The sequence below is a fragment of the Atractosteus spatula genome, chromosome 21, assembly GCF_055471065.1.
Source record: "Atractosteus spatula isolate fAtrSpa1 chromosome 21, fAtrSpa1.hap1, whole genome shotgun sequence".
Lineage (NCBI taxonomy): Eukaryota > Metazoa > Chordata > Actinopteri > Semionotiformes > Lepisosteidae > Atractosteus > Atractosteus spatula.
In genome coordinates this window covers 3373181-3389261 of record NC_142726.1, presented here as the reverse complement: position 1 = coordinate 3389261, position 16081 = coordinate 3373181, and the positions used below count along the sequence as shown (strand labels likewise).

At 38.6% G+C, this 16081-nt stretch overlaps 1 protein-coding gene across 1 annotated transcript in view; it reads right to left on the bottom strand.

Annotated features, from left to right (window-relative positions):
* Nucleotides 1-16081, bottom strand: part of cdh13 (cadherin 13, H-cadherin (heart)) — a 413334-nt gene that overhangs the window by 243649 nt on the left and 153604 nt on the right. The window contains exon 4 of the mRNA XM_088939282.1: nt 10967-11083. Within this exon, the coding sequence (XP_088795408.1) occupies nt 10967-11083 (117 nt within the window). The remainder of the gene's footprint in view (nt 1-10966; nt 11084-16081) is intronic.

Sequence of the window (16081 nt, the reverse complement as noted above, 5' to 3'; positions counted from 1 at the left end):
GTGAAACTATCAAAAACAATTTTGTTTTAGGTAGGAGCATTTCAACAACTGTTTTCAGTATCTTCCTGAATACTCACTTTTTGGAGAATATATGTCTTTTTTTGTTGCCAGGACTCACACAAAGGGTACTCAGGCAATTTGTAGTGCTTGGTGGTACTTTCATATTTTTTATATATATTTTACAGTAGCTGTATGTCAAGCAGCAACAGCATTTAAAGTACTCTTACACAGTGGATTCAATAGAAGATGCTCTATAAAGAAATGTTTGTTCAGACTGCAAATTTATATCCGTGAAGGCTGGGCATCTAATGTTCTTATTATTTTACATAACAAAAAATGGAGCCTGTGCAAATCTTCTTCATGGGTCGTCTGAAAGAAAATAAGATATCAAAAGTGGAGCTCAATTTTCTTGACAAAAAAGAGTAGTACATAGCTGAAGAGATCCCAAGATTGCTACAGTATATGATGCCACTTTACAGTATCTGGATTAACTGCACTTTGTTTACAAAGCTTTTCAAAGCTTTTATTCTTGAAAGATTAATTCCAGAGATTCATTCTTGCGTTCTTACAGACTTTCTCAATGAAGCTTATTCTTCTGGTCACATAAGTGCAAGGAGAACTCCCTCTCTGAGGCCCATTAAAATCCAGAGGTGACTTCACACTCCCTCAAGGTGTACGTCAGGTAATAACAGAGAACAAATCCATGACATCAGAAAAGAGATTGAGGTCATACTGTAGTTCGGAGAAATGCTTCAGCAGATTTCGGGACCCTGAACAGCTCCTGTGATCCTGCTGCTACAAAGTCCATGAGCTCTCCAAGCTACTGTACAGTATGTTGGGATGTAGTGACAATTACTAATGTGTATATCAAGTTCTTTAATGATGAAAACTGGGAACAACTCTTCTGACTGATGACTGAGCCACTGACCAGTGCTGTTCCCTTTCGAATCACTTTAGTTCCCTTTGGTTCCACTGTACAGTAAATCTGAGAGGGATTGTCTCAACTTAACACATTGTGTTACTAAAGGTTGTTTATTACACATTGCCATGAACGTTTTATATCCAAATACAAATGGGGGGAAAAAAGCTTCAGGAGCTTTCCTTTTGAAGTTCAAGTCTTCCCAGTAATGTATGTCATGATTCTTTCTCGTCATTAAAACAAGCTTCCAGTCCTTTCATTATAAAAGAAATTTCAGAAGAGGGCTCTGCTCTGTTGTCGGCTGTGTAGAATTAAAGTGAGTCTGACAGGTATGCTTAGGAAGGATCTTTCAGTATCTTCCACGGTTCAGCAAAGCCTTCATGTTCCAATTCAGCTCTGGTGCTTGTAAGACAGTGTGAATAAACAATGCTGTCCTGTGGTGCCACCTTTAAAATTCTGCTAATCACAGCTAAAATTCTTAAAATATCAGTTCTGTTCTATTGTTTAAAAGAGGCTACCCATTGCTGTTGCATATAACAAGGAAAGAGTTTCAGGAATGCAGGTGACTAAATGTTCATGTGTTTACTAAAGTAGACCACCAGACCACTAAGGGTGGTCTTGGAAAAGGATCATTTATATCGGAGGCTGTTTGACGCCCAAGAAGAGCTCATTTTGGCAGAGGATTTGGATCAGAGTGCACACCAAATAAATGAACTAGGATTCATTTCCAATGCGGCCTCGACTTCACTCAAGGGGGACCATGCCAGAGTCCCCCTCAAAGTCATGCGGTGTGAAAGCAATCCCACTAGAGTTTACAAGCAAAAAGAAACTGAACCAGCTGGCAGATGTCCAGCTCTACCTAATTTGCATTTCATCTTGCATTTTCCTGCATAAAACAGTACATACTGTACCCTGTCCATCAATCTCCTTCATTAGCGGAAAAATAACATGAAGATGCAAAAACAAACCTAACAAATCCAGTCTGTTTAGGGGTTTAGGATAACATATTTCCCTTAATTAGCGTGCAGAAATAGTTTTTCTCTGTGCAAAAGGGAGCAACAGTAACGGGAAATAAAAACTCATTTGAAACCTATTTATGCGTGAAGTTGTGGATAAACATCTTGCACTTTCACTGCCTTCACGAAGGCTGGATTGTGTGTCATTACAAAAGAGTCAAAACAGAGATGAAAAAGAAAGGTAAAACAGATTGATAGGGACTGTGAACAAGTTAATCATGCTGCTATTAGGCAACAGACATTTCAAGAATGAGGTGTTTAATCATTCATTGCACTGGCACTGGAAACAACCCTCTGTGAATAATCTAGCATGGGTGTGTTGGCTTTCCTAATGCATGAAACTTTTCTATATACAGCAGGATGTAAAAAAGGCAGCTTTACAAACAGATGATAGCTAACAAACCAAAGAATAAACATTTAATAATACAGTACAGCAGGGCAGGCTGAAATGGACAGAAATTCATGGAAAAATGTTAACTGTATTGAAAAACGTCTTGGGCTTAAACATCTACATTCTGCATTTACATTTATAATCTGGATTTAAGATTACTTTTTATATTTATACTTATTACTACAGTACACCCAGGAAATGTCAGTAATATTTTAACAGATTCACATAGTGATGTGGATGATAAAAAAACACAACTGACAACTGGGAAGGGCCTTGAAACCCAGCTGGAATTCAAACTGTTCTTATTCCTGGCGTGAGAACAAGCAGCAGAATTTGTTGTTCATTTTCAAAAGGTCTCTGAATCATCATCACAGCAGACAACGTAATTAAAGGCCCCTAAGAAATCACAATTAAGATACTTAGCTAGGTGGAGCTGCAATGCTCATACTGCACACAGACTTTTATTAAGCAAGAAGATGATAGCAGAGGAAAAAGTAGTAAGAAAGGGAGGAAGAGAAGTTAAGAGGGGTGAAGGACTTTGTTTTGACTGCTGACTAAAACCTCTAACATTTTAAACATCTAAATGCAAATGTCAGACAAGAAGTAGGTAAACAACCAGACACAAGTCAGCAACAAAACAAAAGAAGGAAGAACAAACATAAAAACACAAAACAGGCCCCAGGAAGTGCTGTGTGCTTATTTCTATTTGACAATCTAGTAACAGTTGTCAAATAATTCATGTAGGTAGCTGTGTCAGCATGCGTAGGCTGCAAAGGAACAAGTAAAGGTTTATTCCATGCTGAAGAGAGAAGAAAAGAAACAACGTTTCGGCTTCATTTTACCCAACACCTGAAGAAGGCTCCACAGCCGAAATGTGTTTCTTTTCTTCTCTTTTCAGCATGGAATAAACAGTTTTCAAATGCTATTTTTTATGCAATGTCAAAAAGAAGAACCCAATGAAGATACTTGAAATCTCATTAAGAAAACAATGAAATGCATGAAGAAGACTGCTTAAGCTTCAAAAGAAAGAATGATTATTATGTCGTGTAAGTCAGATACATGTAGTTAAAAGGAAAACAGCAAACAGGTAACATTCTAGCAGCATGAAAAACTGACTTCCATCCATCCATTTTATACCCACTGTCTCCAGTTCAATGAAGGGGGACCGGAGCCTATCCTGGCAAGCAACAGTCACTAGGCAGGGTACACCCTGGACAGGACGCCAGTCCGTCACAGAGCAGACACAGACACAAACTCAGACACTCACACCAGGGCCAGTTTTCCCAGAAACCAATTAATCTGCCAGCATATTTGTTAACTATGGGAGGAAACCCATGCAAACACTCGGAGAACATACAAACTCAGGAATTGAATACAAGTAATAAACAAGTAAACAAGTAGTAATACAATATGTTTACTATATGTAAATATTCATCTCAATCAAAATAAAAAAATACTATGGGACCAATCAAGATGAACACAGGGCAACAGCAAATCCATCAGCTATAATCTGAGATTTGTTTTCTTTTTGTTTCATTTTTACCCATGTGAAAAAAGAACTCATCAATGAATGGAACTGAGAGGAAGCAACAGTTACAAAGCTTGTCAGATGCTACAGAACCATGGAGGAATCAGTCTCTCACCACCACAGGGCAGAAATATCTACTTTTTGCCACATTTTTTTTGAACTACTGCAGCCTTTCTAGGGGAGTCAAACTGACAAACTAAACCAACACCATCCTCATCAACCCAAAGGGTCAAATTTTAATTGACAAGTGTACACAGGCTGCAAAGGGCTTTAGTGTTTACTTGAAAGTGCATAATAAATGGACGATCATGCGCAAAGCCAAACTCCTCTTAATAACAGCTGAGCACATCCTTTTCAAGCTTCTAAATATTCTATTTGTACTTCTCCTGCGCCCTGTCTGAAGTCGTGCGCAGAATAGTGTATCCAGACGTCCCTGGGCAGCTGAGGCAGAAACTCATTTCAGGCTGCTGTTCCATGTGAAATCCGATAAAAGCGATAAAACCTTTTTTCAGGACACTTTTTGTTACTTATGGGGCAAAACGTCGCCTTAAGAATTTTACATTCTTAGGAGACAAAGATCTTGGCAAGTAGGGCAAAATTCTCTAATTAGATCAATTTGGTAGTAAACACAAAAAAAATCAAGAAAAGAATGGAGTGTTATTGTCATTACTATTGCTACATTATTATTATTATTATTATTATTATTATTATTATTATTATTATTATGCACAATTTACTGCAACCTACTCTACAGGCTCTTATTAGGATTACAACATGAGGACCCTAGACTAGTCCTGACACTTTAGCTTTGTAATAAAAAATGTGACTGAAATGTAAAGTACTAGTAATGTACTGTAAGCGTGCATGTTTGCTTTTATGCATGAAACTGAAAGAACAGAAGCAGCAGAAAGTTGCGACCAGAGTAATTAAGAAAATACTTCGCAAAAAACTTTCAGGTGATCAAGGAGCTGGTAGCGGATGTTCTGCCATGTTACATGTCGAGTGTGCATCAGTGATGGGACTGTTTACGGATACATCTGTACACCTCCTGCATATGTGCCTGCCCACCAGTCATTAAACTGTGATGAACAGTAATTCTAGTGGGATAACATTACCTATTTATATCACTTTCCATTACATGATTGCAAACATTAAAAGAAAATACAGAAAGTCCCTTCACATGCAATAAATGTGACTGCTGGCTTTGTTTTTTAAAAAGAAAACTCAGGTTACATTTTCTTCTACCACAGTGCATGCACAGAGACTTGTCATCCTGAGTGTCTTACAGAGTCTCAGAGAAGAGAATGCTACTTTCTGGGAGTATTTACAGTACAAGCTGCTATCATCCAATCTTTGATTTTGTTACCTCTTTACTTGAAAAGAAAGTTTTTAGGTTTTCCTTAAAGACATCACCCTCCATAATCACCGTAGTCTCCAGTGACGTGAATATCAATCGAAGCTTTATGCCACAAAAGAGATACTGAAGAAGAAGTGTGAGGAATTTTAATACACACAATAATAAAGGCTTTGTTGGTTTGTACTGTATATGTAAAGAGAATACCTATAAGCCTGATTCTTTGTTATTGTGTCCAGGACCTCTGTCATTAGGTACCTTTATGATATGCTGATGACTGGACTGTGGTTGGACTAACTTTCTTTTAAAGAAAGTGGAACATTCGGAATAGCACGCAATGAAATGGGTTGTAGGGATCTTTTTGAGGCAATATATTGGTGCAATAGAGGCGCTTTTCAGATTTAGCTGCAGTTGAACATTAGGTTAAAAGTGCTGATGTTATGAAAACTACCCAGGTGTGTCGTACTGAGTAAGAGCTTTCTATGCATTCATGGTAAAAATTAGAAATATACTGGAAACATCAAGAAATGTTGAAATACACGAAAAACCTCCATATCAATTCAGTAGCAGCCTCTGAACCCTGACAACAGTCAGCTTAGTTCAGCAATGAGTACTGGAAAGCCGTTTTATAATATTCAAACTTTGACAGGGAGAAGCTTGAGGAAAAAATACACCACCAGTAGTTAGTTATTTCACACCTTCTGAAAGAAGCAGCCTAAACAGTTGTTTACGGAAACAGGGTATTAGGCCTTCTAGCACATTCAAACTAACCTTGACAATATCCAACTCACATCACTGATATCACTTCCTGTCCCATCATTCCTAGCATTTGGCACTGTACAATTCACCATCCACGTCACCCCTGCAGCAGACTATAAGCTTCTTCTAAATGCTTATGGCAAGGCTGTTGCCCTTCAGCCAGATATGTCCAGGCTATAGTCCCTTGCTTAACAGCGGAAACAGCAATGCAGACTATGAGTATTAACAGACAGGTTTCCTTTGGCTTTGGAGTAAAGTGGTAGAGTAAAGCAGCAGTGGAGCACAGAAGTATGGAAGCAGCCAACGCGTACCCAGAAATAATCATTTTTAAGATTAAAATAATTTAACAAATCTTCAGAAACGTGGTTTTCCGAGGGCAGTTCATCACACGTTACTCCTACATTTCTATTCTACAGCATGGCCAAGATACTAGCGCCGCAGTCCATGAGAGCAATGATGTTTGCAGCATCTCTCAAACACTTTCTACTGACCCATTTGGAAAAAGCAGGTAACTTCTACTGGCTCCTAAAAGTGCCTTTGTGTATCACTGCTGTTTAAGCATCTACATGCACTGATTGAATGGTACCCTTGTATTAAGTATTGTATCAAGGGTCTAGGATGCTAATTTGAGGGTTATATTTTAGGGGATTATTTTAAATGAATCCTGATATTTCTTTTTTACTTCTATTTTTGGATGGCTACTTATACTTAGGGCAAGACCACGTATTTACATTATGCTTTCAGCAAAAAAAATTGTGTTCTGGTTACTGAGATATGACTAGCAGAATTTCTCTCAATGATAGGAAAACACTAGTGGCGTATTTATAATGAGCGAGTGAGTACTTGGCTCTTGATGCAAGCATGTGTTAAATTCAACACAAAAAGAGAAGAAATGTAGTTTGAAATCCCACAAGCTTTTAACTCGCACTGTGTTCATCACCACTACCATATTAATCTAGGATTTTACTCTTCTAAAATACAGACAGCGCTGTAGACTCTTTTTGTCGGGTCATTCATCAACACAAGTACTGTCCTCTCATTTCTTATTATTTTCACAGTTTCATTTCAACTGACAACCACCAGTTGTCATGACATCTGAGATGATCTGCTTTATTAATAGAGCTTTGGAGTGAATAGATAGCCATTGAAAAAAAAATACTTTAAAGTGGGGTGCATGTAGAACTAAATGTTAAATTAAAATTTATGTATACATGATTGAGAACCCACTTTTAAAAAGATTTTAATGAGCACTCCATGGATGGAGATTTAGGAGTTTAGGTCATTTCTGGAACAAAGTGATCCTTCTTGACTGCTAACAGCTGTATTTATTTGACTAAAATATCCTGCATACTATGAAATATCTAAGAATTTTAACTACTTTAGCACTTGTTAGGATGAATGAATATTAATGCTAACAAAGTTAATGACTAACCAAATCACAGTTTTGAGTCCAGTAACAAAAATGTTATCGAAAACAATTAATCCTCTTTTTTAATGGGATACAATAATTTATTGAAAACATTATTAAAAGATCAATTTTTAAAACTCAAGGCTAATTTTAATTTAATATATTCCTAAGCATAGATAAGCACATGATGTCTAACTGGTGCAATGTTGTAACCCACGTTTATAGATACGCTCATAGAATAATAGTTTGTGGTTTAAACATAATCCTAAGAGATAACATATTCAATATAAAGTCAAGAGTAAACAGTAATGCAATTAAAAATAAGTCAAATGTAAAACTGTGGACAACCTTCCACCGGTGCAACATAAGATATCCCTACAAACAGTCACAGCGTAACACTGTATGAAGAGAGTCAGAAAGGAATCCAGATTGAATGTGAATAGTTTTCTTTTCTGCAGAGGTCACTTGTAAACAATTGCTCCCCTTATATCTGAGCATTTTAGATAGAATCTTAAAATAATATTATATTCTGCCAATGACCTGCATGAGAAATTGTGGCTTATTCATGTGGAAAATCCATTTTGTGTGCTCCCCAATGTACCAAAAGTTGAATATCATGTATTATCTGATTCTTTCAGGGAAGGCTCACTGATGTAGAGAGGGAGTGAACCTGTCAGAGACAATAGCAACTGAATCCTACAAGCCTGAGGCAAACACAGACAGCATAGTTAAACTTCAAGCAGCCTTCAGTGTATCATTACTGCTATTTGGCTTATTTAAAATATAGCTCTTGGTCAATGTCTCCCATCCTGTGAGACGAAACTAATTAATACTTCTTAACAGACCCCTGCGACGACTAGGTCTCCCATTTCCAGCTCTAAACCAGTTATTTAAAAGCACCCTCTGAAAGACTTCATGAATATATCATTTCATTGAGGACACAAAAGCGTGTCTTAAAATAAAATAAATACTTCATTTAACTGAATGGAAAGAACAAACCGTTAGGGGCTAATTACTGATGTTGGCCTCAATGGGTTTACAGCAAAGAAGGTTGAGTGTTTTCCTAAGAGAATAGCTCGGTATTACCATTGATTTTTTAAGAGCCTATAGCCTTTCTTTATTATAACCTTAAAACCCTGTAATGGAGCTGTTGCCATGGTAAAATAAGGATGTATTTGTGTGTGAGCTGCCTCCAGTGCTCCAGGAAGCAAAGTCCCACATTCACCAAGGAGCAGGTAGAGCACAAGAGAAAGCAGTAGCACCACTTCAATCCTTCACACCTGGTTTAAAAAGCAAAACAAAGGCCATAGAGTGGACAGCATTGCTGCCTCACTGCACCGGCTGCTCTCTGTGTTTCTGTCTCCTCACTGTGTCAGTGTGGGTTTTCGCCAGGTACTCTGGTACAGTCCTCCCATAGTCCAAAAACATACTGGGTTTTTGGCTTGTGGACAAACTGGCCCTGGTGTGAGTGTGTGTGCGTGTCTGTGTGTGTTTGTGCCCAGGAGGAAACCTTGACTTGCCAATCAGGCCTAACCTGCATACATTTGGGAAGTAGAGTACTGTATGAGCACACCAGAGCACCTGCTGAAAACACACGGAACAAAACCTGCAAACTCCCCAAAGATGGAATCAGAACCAGAATTTGGAGCTGTGAGCCAATAGATGCAACCGCCAACTACCACTCAGTATTTACACTACTGAAAACATACTGAAGAACTTAACCTCCTCATAGTCATGGCTCTGAAGCAGTTTTTCCTTGGTGTTTGCACCTTAAGAGTAAAGACAATTTGCTTTTATCAAGGGCATGGAAAAAACAGAAATGTGTATTGTACTGTAATATGAGAGGCTATTACAGCAAAAAAAAAGTACTGTGCTGGTTAGGGCACTGAATTTTCTTGATTACAGTCTAAGAGATGAAAATGAGGCCAATTGTGAAATGGCGGCACAAAAACAGTTTGAAGAGGGACATAAAATGTGGTACAAGCAGATGAAGTACATCAATGATTTAAAAATCACATGTGAAAATTGATTTGAAGTACTAATGTAAGGCAGGTCAAAGCAGTAATTTAAAAACACAAAAAAGAAAAATACATCAGACTAAAGAGTAATCTATTAAAGAGAAAGCTGGTGACTATGCCACATAAAGACTAGACATAAGGTAAGACTTATTTCTAAGAAAGGAAAAAGGGATTAATTGCGCAATCATGTTCAATAACAACTGTAATCAGCCACGTACTCCCATTATAACTATCTGTGCCCTAGGACATCTAAACTCATTAATTCTCAATGTCAGTTTGCCGTGTAACTTTAGATGAGGAGGAATATAGTATCGCCACTGAAATAAGTCAAGAACACCTTAGGGCTTTAAAAAAAAACATCCACTGTGAGGAAGTATGTTTCACTCGCTGAGTAATTATCAATTACTATACATATGCAAATTCAATTATCATGCAAAGTTGATTTCAGCTCCCATTCTGTTTTTCAAAGAATGCTCTCTTCCTCCCCTCTCCACTATATACTGTACACAAGAATATACACACCTGGCCCTACCAGTTCTCACTAACAAGCCTCGGGATCATGCTCAGGAGAAGGGTGCCAACAGTAGTGACACTGTATGGTTTTCATACTGTACGGTAAGTGAAAATACAGCAGTAGGGATATGATGGTGTATAAGATGCAGCAGCTGGAAAAAAAAAGGGGGAAAGCTGTCAGGCAAAATAATCCAAAAAGAAGTCACTCTTGATAAGATGTAGTGAGCTTTGCTCTGTTTTGACATTTTCGACTGATAAGATCCATTTAGCAGAGGACTAGATTTTAATTTGATGTCCAGACAAGTGTCGATCTCGTCTTCCAGCCAGGAGCCTCAGATCATGAATCCCAGCCGAGTTGAAATGAAGTCTGGCGCAGACGCACATCCAGCGTCACTGATCCCCAGTCAGGTTCTCTCCTGCCACGCCCCCTCGGGCCAGAAAATCCCACACATTCATTTGAAATATGAAAATGCAGGAATCCCGTTGTCGAGGCTGCTGTCCTGACTTGATGACATACAGAGAGGAGAGTTTATTATGAGGAAGAAGAAATATTTTCAGACTTCGCTGGCTCTATTTTGTGTATGAATCTCCTTGAAAGATCTCAGTCACAGCGAGAAAAAGTGCCCTCTGGACAAGCAGTGGTGATGGAAAAGAATGGTTCCACTGATCACGTGTTTTTAAAGACTTCAAAATCCAGTTCAGGGAAGATACAAAAAACAGCTTAACATGCAAAAAAAAAACGTGCACAGGCTCGCAGGAAACAAGTAGCCCTTGAAAAACAACCAGACCTGCTTGTGCTATCTAAAACACTAGTTTTGCTACTAGTGAACAATAGGAATCATTTGATAAATTGGTAATGAGCATGGGTCTTGTGACCAAACATTGACCTTGTTAGGCTTAATAAAGGCACCTTGACAGAGGACATATAAAGCATGTTAATACACCTCATCCTACTGTATATGCATGCACTTTAAACGCCAGCTAAAATGTACAGTACTTGAAGCGGCAAAGGAGACTGTATATGACTTGACTTCCTTTATCACTTTTAGAGGAGACTTACCTTGCCAACGAATTTAGGAAAAGGGCCCCTATCATTTTCTGCTACATACATGGGTGGAGCCAGGAGGGACCGTCTCTGCCTGCTGTACGCTGGACTTTGCCCAAGCCCCAGAATCTCCTGCAGATCAAAGAATGTCAAAGTCACAAGAGGGAAATGGGAAATCACCAAAGCAAAAAACAAATCTTCAATGTATGTGTAATCCTGCAAAACAGAGAATGGCTTGCTACACAGAATAAACCCTGCTACTGTTGTCTGCTTATTTGCATCACAGTCATTAATCTTGAAGTCAACTGCAACTCCAAATCTAACAGCTGATTTCCTGAGGGGAACCACATTCTGAGAAAAGCATCCAGAGTTACTGTGAAAAAAGTCCAAGCTCTTAGATACAACTGATTCGATGGTCCTTTTTGTAACGTTTTGTCACAATAAAGTATGTAAAAAAAAGAACTGACAACTTTTCATTAAAGGTAAAGGCCTCAACAGGTATGAAACGAAATATAGCTTAAGGAAGCTTTTTTGCTGTCATTTCTTTTTCTTCTTTCATATTTTGCCGAGAGAGCAGCACGGTGGTTCAGTTGTTGCATTGCTGCCTCACTGCACTGGGGCCCTGGATTTAGCTGCAGATCTGGGGTGCTACCTGTGTGGCTGTCTACTGTATGTTATCCCTGCGTTCAGGTGAACTTCCTTTGAGTGCCCCATTTTACAACTAGGTCCAAACAGTCCAAAGATATACTAGTACTGTATGTTAATTGGCTTGTGGGAAAATTGGCCCTGGTGAGAGTGTGTGAGTGTCTGTGTCTGTCCTGCGATGGACTGGAGTCCTGTCCAGGCTGTGTCCTGCCTTGTGTGTTTTGCTTGCCAGGATAGACTCCAGCTCCCTTGTGACCATGTATTGCATAAAGTGGTTGAAAAATGGATGGGTGGATCATGGTCTGGATCCATTACTAAAATAAATTACAAACGCTATCTACATGGACTAATAAATGCTGGGTGCGTTTCTTTTAAATGATAAACACTGTCATTGAAACATCTGTAGTGTCTAGTAATGCACGCATAGTCAAAGACTATGATTGACCTTTAAGATAGTTAAAAAAAAACAAGAAAACAATACAGAAGAGATAAAAGTGAAATGTTTAAAGCATACCTGACAGCTTAATAGCATTTTTTTCAGTTTGAGATTACTTCTAATATCTTCAAAGACAGAACATTTCAATGTGTACTTTTTCTTCTCACTGCAAAAATAACTCCAATTTACAAAAAATACAATTTATGTAGACAGCCACGTCCTTTTCCCTTGAGGTCCTGCCAGTTGTTTACGTTCACAAACACTCGTCTAAGGTGTAAACCATTCACAGAGGAACACAGAACAGAGAAAATTTTGTGCTGAAGGAGCAATGACTATGATTTAATGACAGCGACCTGAAGTTGTGTTTTTTTCTCCTTGCATTTCTTGTTATTTTCTAGGTTGGATTAATTAGATCACTACTTGCCTGTTAGGTGTCAGAGCAGATTTAACCTCTAATTGACAACACCGTGAAACTTTCAAATTGCAAAAATTAACATGGTAACAGTGGCCTCTCTAGACAGCAGCATTGCTTGTTTCTCTACTCTATAAAATATTTCCTGATATTTCTTTCAAAATTGGAAAACGGTGAGTCTTGCTCCACTTAGAGAAGTGCTTCATGCTAAAAAAGGCTAAACACTTGCAAAATCCATTAAAGTGAAATTCATTCAGGGACAATTCCTTTGGTCCAAAAAAAGTTTTTTTTTTCTTCCAGATCATCTCACAGCCTTCAAAAGATTTACTATTGAGTTCTGTGCCTCACACAAACAGTATGCAATTAGTCTAAATATTCCTACTGCTAAATTAGTGAAACTGTATCAAATATATATGTCCAGTGATAATCATATCACTGTTGATTATGAAGAAGCTCACTTGGTTCTGAGTGTCTATGAGGATTTTGAATATCTGTATCAGGTCTCCTCCTAGTCTTTATTAGTAGTAGGATTCTTCCGGCTGTCTATTATCAGGAAGACATTTAACCTGATGTGGTGGCAAAATTGGAGCCCGCCCCAGAAACACAGGGCAGGGCTGAAGCCACACAACGACATTCCTTCACAGGGATGTGGGGAACAAAACATGCAGAAACACCCATAGCTAGAATCGAACCCAGAACCCACCACGTTGCACCATTATTGCTCAAAAAACAAAGACTGATGATCTAAATCCAGAGAAGATCCAGAGAAGACAGCATTGTCCAGCTTGAATGTTCTTGGACAGAAAACAAGGCTGTAATCTTTACCAACTGGCTAGGGTTCTAAGGAGCCCCATAAATAATTAAGCAGATGCACTCTATAACGTAGGTAATGGAGAATGGTCATAATAATTTAAGATTACTGAATAAGCTTGTTTTTGAGCACTCAGAGTCAACTCAAGGGAATAATAATGTCACTGCACATCAGTTTAATATTTTTCATGCCAGCAACAAGTTGTAGTACCCGCACCAAGTAAAAAATCCACAAGGGGATGAATCTAATTTTGTTGTGCTCACAACCTTGATCAATATACAAGACTTTACACACATTAACACACCACAAGACACAGCCAGTGGATTGTCTCCAGTATTTTAGGAAAGGGAGTGTTCAGAGCAGGGAAAGGTGAGTAATAGTATGTCAAACTCCTGCATTCCCTGTGGATAAAGAGGTCTCAGCCCCCGGTAGGTAGAGCTGTGGGAGTTTGCAGCTCTCTGACAGCCAAAGCAAGTCCCTTTGCTATGGAACAGCATGCCTCCGTCTTAGCAAGACTCATTATAATAATAATAAAGAAGAATTATGAGACAAGGACATGGAGAGGAAAATGTCAAATCATTAAGAACTGAAAAAGCATCTGCAGTTCAAGAATTAAAAGCAGCGAGTTCTCCATAGCCTTGACAGCCTACACTTGTTTGAAGCTACAGACAGAACACCTGGCTAGGCAGCTTGATAACTCAGCTCTAGACACACACCACAGCAACAATTGCTCTTGTTTATGCAGTTGCTAGTTTACAAAAAAGAAGTATGACAAGCAATTTATTGCCCAAGAAAAGTCCCACTGACATAAGTTCCTCATTTGCATTGGAATATTTGCTTCCCTATTATATATGTCCCTGCTGATGTAGCTTGTCCTACATTGGTTGCATACATCCACATCAAAACGAAACATAAACTGGTAAACAAGAAACAGCCTTTATAAAGCATGCTATTGATGATGTGAAGTTTGATAAACCTTAAATTTCTGAAATTGCCTAACCTCAGGTCTGTCAATTAACAAAAACAAAGAAATTAAGTAGAATAGTCCCACATTTAGGTGAATACAGTACATCAAAACTTTGTGTATTTGTGTCACTGTTATGAATGATCAATTCATGTGCACATTCAAGTGCACACAAAGTGTCAAAACGACTTACAATGTTCTGTAGCTAAAGTAAATCGAAAGCAGCTTCCCCTGCCCTGATTGTGTACAAAGCACTGGAGCACTCAAGTGCCTAAACCAATAAAGGCACTTGCGTGGAGTGCAGTTTGAGCGCTATGGGAGAGTTCAAGCCTGGATCATGCTGCATCAGCTGGGCTAGACTCACCCAGGCAGCACTACACAACTGGCTGAGCACAGCGAGGATAGGGTTGGGATCAGTCCTCCAGGCCTCTGACTGCTCACTGGTAAAACAGTGACTTCCACGATGTTGGAGGTGCCTGTGGGCTTGCAGAGAACATCGGGAGAGATATGTTGCTGCTCCAATCGGATTTGCAATATGTCAAAAGCCAAATTACACCGCTGTTGGGTATGTCAAATGTTTCCACACATTTCATTCTCTCTCCAGTGGTACAAGATTTGCTGCCTCAGAGCTGACTCAAAATGTTATTTGGCATATACTGTATAAAACACAAAGCAATGCTTTGGCAATTATCTCTTTTACAAATATTGCCACCTTTATATTAGATGCTAAAATCTAAGAATATATGCCAAAAACATTCCCAGAATCCATGAAACTGATTATCTCATGCAGAATAAATGTTACAGTGCTACGGTTGTATTGAAAATGCTACACTGAAAGTGTTTTAATGCTTTACAACATACAGGTATGGCTTTTATCAAGGACTTAAGAAAAATATGTGTGGATTTATTCAACCAAAACATCAAGCATCAAGCACTAACATCAAGCTATCACTGAAGGTAGCTTAACTTCATCCAGGGCAATCATGAATGCCTGAGTCCATCATTAACACTCCTGTGGTTTAGAGATATCAAATGAATGGGTGGACCCTGATTTTTACACTATAATAATCCCCTAGTGTGATACCTTTGACTCACTCTGAACTGTGGCATAATTTCTTTGAGATTAAAACCAGTGAACCAGGCACCATTTTAAGTAGGGAGCTGCGTCAGCATGCGCAGGCTGCAATGGAACAGGTAAAGGTTTATTCTATGCTGAAAAGAAAAGAAAGGACCCGAAGAAGGCTCCACAGCTGAAATGTTGTATCTTTTTTTCTTATCTTTTCAGCAAGAAATAAACCTTCACCTGTTCTGTTGCAGGTACCATTTTATATATGCAAACATCACCTTTGCATGTGAAAATGTGCAAGCACTCAATGCTTTCTACCCATGAGATATCTGATTTTATGTAATTTCATACCGAGAAAGTAATGAGGAGTGCAAAAAGAAACTCAGCATTTTCCACAGGCACATTACCACCTCTCATATCATGCTCAGACATTAACAGGTTAGCATTGCATAATTAACATTTAAAGGTGAAAATATGTTTAGTATTTAAAATGCTTATATTATCATGTACAGTACAGCACGTTGTGTTGTATGGCAAAAGACAGTATTATGAAGATGTATTCAGCCTACTGTGTTGGAGGGAAGTCATCTACATTTTCTGAAAAGTGAGCTGGAGAAGGTTCAGTCACATTTGGTATTTAAGCTAGTTTAAATCTGTTTATACGGATAGTTCCACACTACAGTACATGCAGAAATTTTAGAAGCAAATTCAAAGGCATCTGTAGGGGTAATTGGGAGTGTATTTCCAAATATATCACATTATTTACTTGTCTTATGAATGTGACAATACTGAAGGA